We start from the raw sequence: 4,887 nt of genomic DNA on the forward strand, positions 1-4,887 counted from the left end.
GCCGTTTGGTATATGGCGTGACACATTGCGGTTTTCCACCTTGTATATTTTCCCCGTACATGGATCGACTCGCTTCCCTAAGCTAAGTTGTGCTCATCCCAAACACCCGCATGCAACTGTTTAGCGGAACCACAACGCAGTGCGTATGTGCAGCTGACGACCGTGAGAAAAAAATTCATGTCTGACTATGCTATTAGGCTTGTTCGTGTGAAGAACATCGTTGTATGAAAAACGATGGCATGACATGTCACGCGTACATAGGAACAGGACCCATAGTTGCTCTCAAAACATTTATAAAGGATAAAACTGGTAAAACTTTCCTTAAATGAGGTAATTCGGATGATACCAAATTAACGTAAAAATGCAAAGTAAAGGGTAAAAATTAGAATCACTCTTTTTCTTTCGTATGATCATGCATAAAAACTGTGAACATCTTTACTAATGCAAAAAATAATGTACATATTTCTGATAAAGATGTACTGTACATTGCAACATCTTTACTAATGTTAATTTAGCCACATTGCTGCATCTTGCTCTTTGTGAGCAATACACGTCGCGGGCCTGCAATCCTGTGGGCCTACGTCATACAGTATGACTCACCTACGCCATACAGTAGTACTACAGTAGGCGGGTTTTCTATTTTTCTTTTGTGTCCATTTTTTCTCTATAATACTCGAGTGCATTTTTTTTCATTTCTTTCTTTTCCTTTTTATTTATGAAAAATTAATTTAACTAAGATGATTTTTAATCTACATATGTATTGTTTCTTCCAAAAAGATATAAACCTATTTGTTAAAAATGCATGAAGACCTTTACTGAAGGTTTACTACAAAAATATTCACTGTATATTAATAATATGCCCGTTATGTTTAGGAAAACTGTTAGTCACATATTTTGGAAACATTCATCGTGAACTAAAATAGGTTGAGCCTATTAAAAAAAGGTACATTGTGTATTTAAAAAACGTCATCACATATTACAAAATGTTCATCTGTCTTGAAGATCACTCCATTGTGTTAAAAACAGTTCAGTGTATACTAAAAAAGTGTTCACCTCGTACTAAAAACTGTTGATCATGAATTCAAAAAAACATTTAATGTTTAATCCAAAAAAATGCTCACTTTCTATTTAGAAAGATTTTTTGTGCATTTAAAAATATTCATCACATTTAAAAAAATGCTGAGTGTGTACTAAAAAATTCTTATCATTGTTTCAAAAAGGTTTGATGTGCATTTTAAAATGTGCATAGCATATTTCAGAAATTCTGCACGTATTACAAAAAATTGTCATCCTGTGTTGTAAGAATATTCCATTTTCATCCCGTCAAAAAAAGAATATTCCATTTTCATTTTTATTAAAAAAATACAGAAACATTTCCCAAAATGTAAGATTAATCAAATCATGAATATTTTTTACAAATACACCAAAACATTATTTTAAATAGTGAACTCTTTTTCAACTCTATATGAACATTTTGTAAAGTGTGTGACCACAATTTGAATTACTTGTATAATTCCAAATACAAGGCGTCAATTCTTATTACATGTTAAACATTTTTAGTAACACGATGATTTTTGAATATATGGTACACAATTTCTTAACATGTGACATTTTTAAAATATACGATGATTTTTTTCTAAAGTGACATGAGGGAAAAAAATATTAAATACAGGACAAATATTTACGATATACCAAAAAAATTACACAAGATAAATGTTTAATGCACAACCAACATTTTTTATATACACAATGAGCTTAAAAAAACATGATGGATATTTTTAAAATACACAATATATATATGTTTTAAAATACGCGATTAATAATTTTATATAAGATGGGCATTTTTAATAGACATGTATGAACCTTTTTGAAATACACATGACCAGTTTTTATATATGTGAACTTTTTTCACATTGCTAGAAGAGATGGATCCACTTTCAATAAAACATGTGTTATGGTTTCCTCATGGCACTCGTTGCGTTGTTATCACGCACATTTTATTTTAATTTAAATTGTGTGCAATCCACCCCCATGGCACGCATTTTATGCAGCGTGTGCGATGACGCCCCCCTCCCTCAATTGCACATCAACCTGCACTGACGGTTCGCTAAACCGTGTATATATGATGACCTAAACTAACTAGTGTAAGTTTGGATATGTCCAAGTCAGACATGTTTTGATACCTAACTAGCCTAACCCCTCCTCCAGTTGTAATATCTTGTGGCTGCCCTAAATATCATATACTACGTACTCCCTTCGTTCTAAAATAGATGACTCAATTTTGTACTAATTTTGTATTAAAGTTAGTATAAAGTTGAGTCATCTATTTTGAAACGGAAGGAGTAATAGGCAACACGGATGTATACTCGACTGAGTTAGTTGCCTCCAACATGGCAGCGACTACTAACATAACCTTTGCACATGCATCCTCTCTCAGCAGTTCTCATAATGGATACTGCACCCCCCACCACGATCAATTAGAAAAACATGAAAGGCAAGCAAAATTCCTTGCAACTTGCTACTTGCATTGACCAGTGCAGAGTAACGACACCACGCGTGCCGTAGTTGCATGCCATAACCGGCCTGCATTTCCGGTCAATTAAGCGCAAGCCTGTCAAATGCTTGGATCCAGCAGCAAATTAAAACAGATAATGCCATCTTGCCGATCTTCATGAGTGGATGCAAGCTAAGCATGGAAGCTACTCCCTCCGTCTTAAAATAAATATTTTAAGCTTAGTACAAATTTATACTACTAGAGTTAGTACAAAGTTGAGACACTTATTTTGTGACGGAGGAAATATATATTATCCATGATCATTGGTGCTTGTGCTGCTATATATACCCCTCCACCTTAAGCTATCTAAACACACGCACCACAGCGGTCAAAAGAGCTCGAGCTGAAGCTTAAGATGGCCAAGGTTAACGCCGGCGCCGCCCTGTTGTCTCTGTGCCTGTTGCTGGCGTATTCTGCCGGGCAATCGGCGGCCGCCTACGTGGACGTGGAGGGCACCGTAAGGAAAGAAGTAGAGAATGCCATCAAGGGCAACCCCGGCATCGGCGCGGCCCTCGTCCGGCTGGTGTTCCACGACTGCTGGGTTAATGTAAGTTGCCATCAATTGATTTCTTAAGTTGATCACCTCATTTGTGTTTCTCACCTGGGACTATATCTTAGTCATGACACCTTGGCAAGAATCAGATGTAACACTCTATATGCTCAAACATTTTAGGTGCTTGCAAATTTTTCATCGAGATATCATCCGATGAGTTGTACACATGAGAAACAAAAATGCTCAAAAATCAGTGTTAAAAAATGCTCTAAACTTTGATCAATGGAACTTTTTCTTGCGTAGAGCTAATGGAATGTTATGTTCTGCCTCAAATGTTGTAAGCACACCTACAAAAAGTTGAGCATATTTGATGTTACGACATTTCAGATATATATTTGTACTGTTCATGAGCGAGTAGGGACACACGGAGCTAAAAAATCAATCTCATTTTTTCTCAACACATTAAATGTTTACAATCCATTGAAAATGCATATGATATAGCTTAAGATACAATGCATTGTAACTATCCTTACTCCTTAGCTCTGACTCTTTTTTTTTTGAAAAGAAGGATTGCCCATAGCCTCTGCATCAATTGATGCACACAACCATTTTATTAAGCAAAGTAGCCACAAAATATTTAGTTAGGTACAAATTCGCAAGCCGAATAAGAAAGAAATAATTGCCACCATCAATGAAAATAGGACAAAGATGATTAAACTCATATCCTATTAATTGTTGGACCATCATCCAAATTGGTAGTACGTATCCCGTGCTACCGTCTTCCAACCGTTGCACCCGTAGACCATATGCTCCTAACTCATTGGATCGATGATGAATGTGTGCATGCACGTGTTAATAACGTGTAGGGTTGCGATGGATCGGTGCTCTTGGACAAGACGCCATCCGGTGGCAACACCGAGAAGAAGGCGATCAACAACATCGGCCTGGACGGCTTCAACCTGATCGACACCATCAAGTACAAACTGGGCAACAGCGTCTCGTGCGCTGACATTGTCGTCTTCGCCGCGCGTGACGCGGCCAGATACCTGAGCGGCGGCAAAATCGCCTACTCCGTTCCCTCAGGGCGCAAGGACGGCATCGTCTCATCGGATGCTACCGCAGACGCCATCCTCCCACAATCCACCTTTGAGTTCCAGCAGCTCAAGGACAACTTCGCCAACAAGGGCTTCACCCAGGAGGAGCTCGTCATCCTCTCCGGCGCGCACTCCATCGGCGTCTCCCACCTCTCGTCTTTCCAGGACCGCCTCAACGATTCAACCGCGACCCCGATCGACGACAGCTACAAGCAGGCGCTCGTTAAGGACGTCGAGGATCAGAAGAAGAGCCAAAATACGTCGGATCCGATCGAGAAGAACAACATCCGCGACATGAGCTTGAAGTTCCAGAACGACTCCGGCTACGACACCACGGGGGTGAACACCGCGGCGAAGGGCGCCCTGGACAACAGCTACTACCACGCCAACCTACAGAACAGGGTGCTCTTCAAGTCCGACTGGGTTATGCGCACCGACAGCAAAGCTGGGGACGATATGGCCGAGTACATGAACAATGCCACCAAGTGGAACAACGACTTCGCCGCCGCCATGGTCAAGCTCAGCAAGCTCCCGGCCGAGGGTAGTACCCGTTACGAGATAAGGAAGAACTGCAGAGTCACCAACCAGAACTACTATTACTAGAAGCAGCGGCATCACACCTACACAGGTGCCATGGATGTAATGATTTGTATTTAATTTGAAGGCTCTGTTCCATGCCTAATTTGTATTACCACAATACTCACTGCAAAATAAAACGACAATAAAATAATACACATGCTTACATA

At 39.5% G+C, this 4,887-nt stretch overlaps 1 protein-coding gene across 1 annotated transcript; it reads left to right on the forward strand.

Annotated features, from left to right (window-relative positions):
- The first annotated feature begins 2,872 nt into the window (after positions 1 to 2,872).
- On the forward strand, positions 2,873 to 4,887 carry LOC123115600 (peroxidase 5). Its single transcript, XM_044536723.1, has 2 exons — positions 2,873 to 3,101; positions 3,914 to 4,887. The coding sequence occupies exons 1-2, from the start codon at positions 2,910 to 2,912 to the stop codon at positions 4,742 to 4,744; spliced, it is 1,023 nt and encodes a 340-aa protein (XP_044392658.1). The 5' UTR covers positions 2,873 to 2,909; the 3' UTR covers positions 4,745 to 4,887.

The sequence above is a fragment of the Triticum aestivum genome, chromosome 5B (assembly GCF_018294505.1).
Source record: "Triticum aestivum cultivar Chinese Spring chromosome 5B, IWGSC CS RefSeq v2.1, whole genome shotgun sequence".
Taxonomy (NCBI): domain Eukaryota; kingdom Viridiplantae; phylum Streptophyta; class Magnoliopsida; order Poales; family Poaceae; genus Triticum; species Triticum aestivum.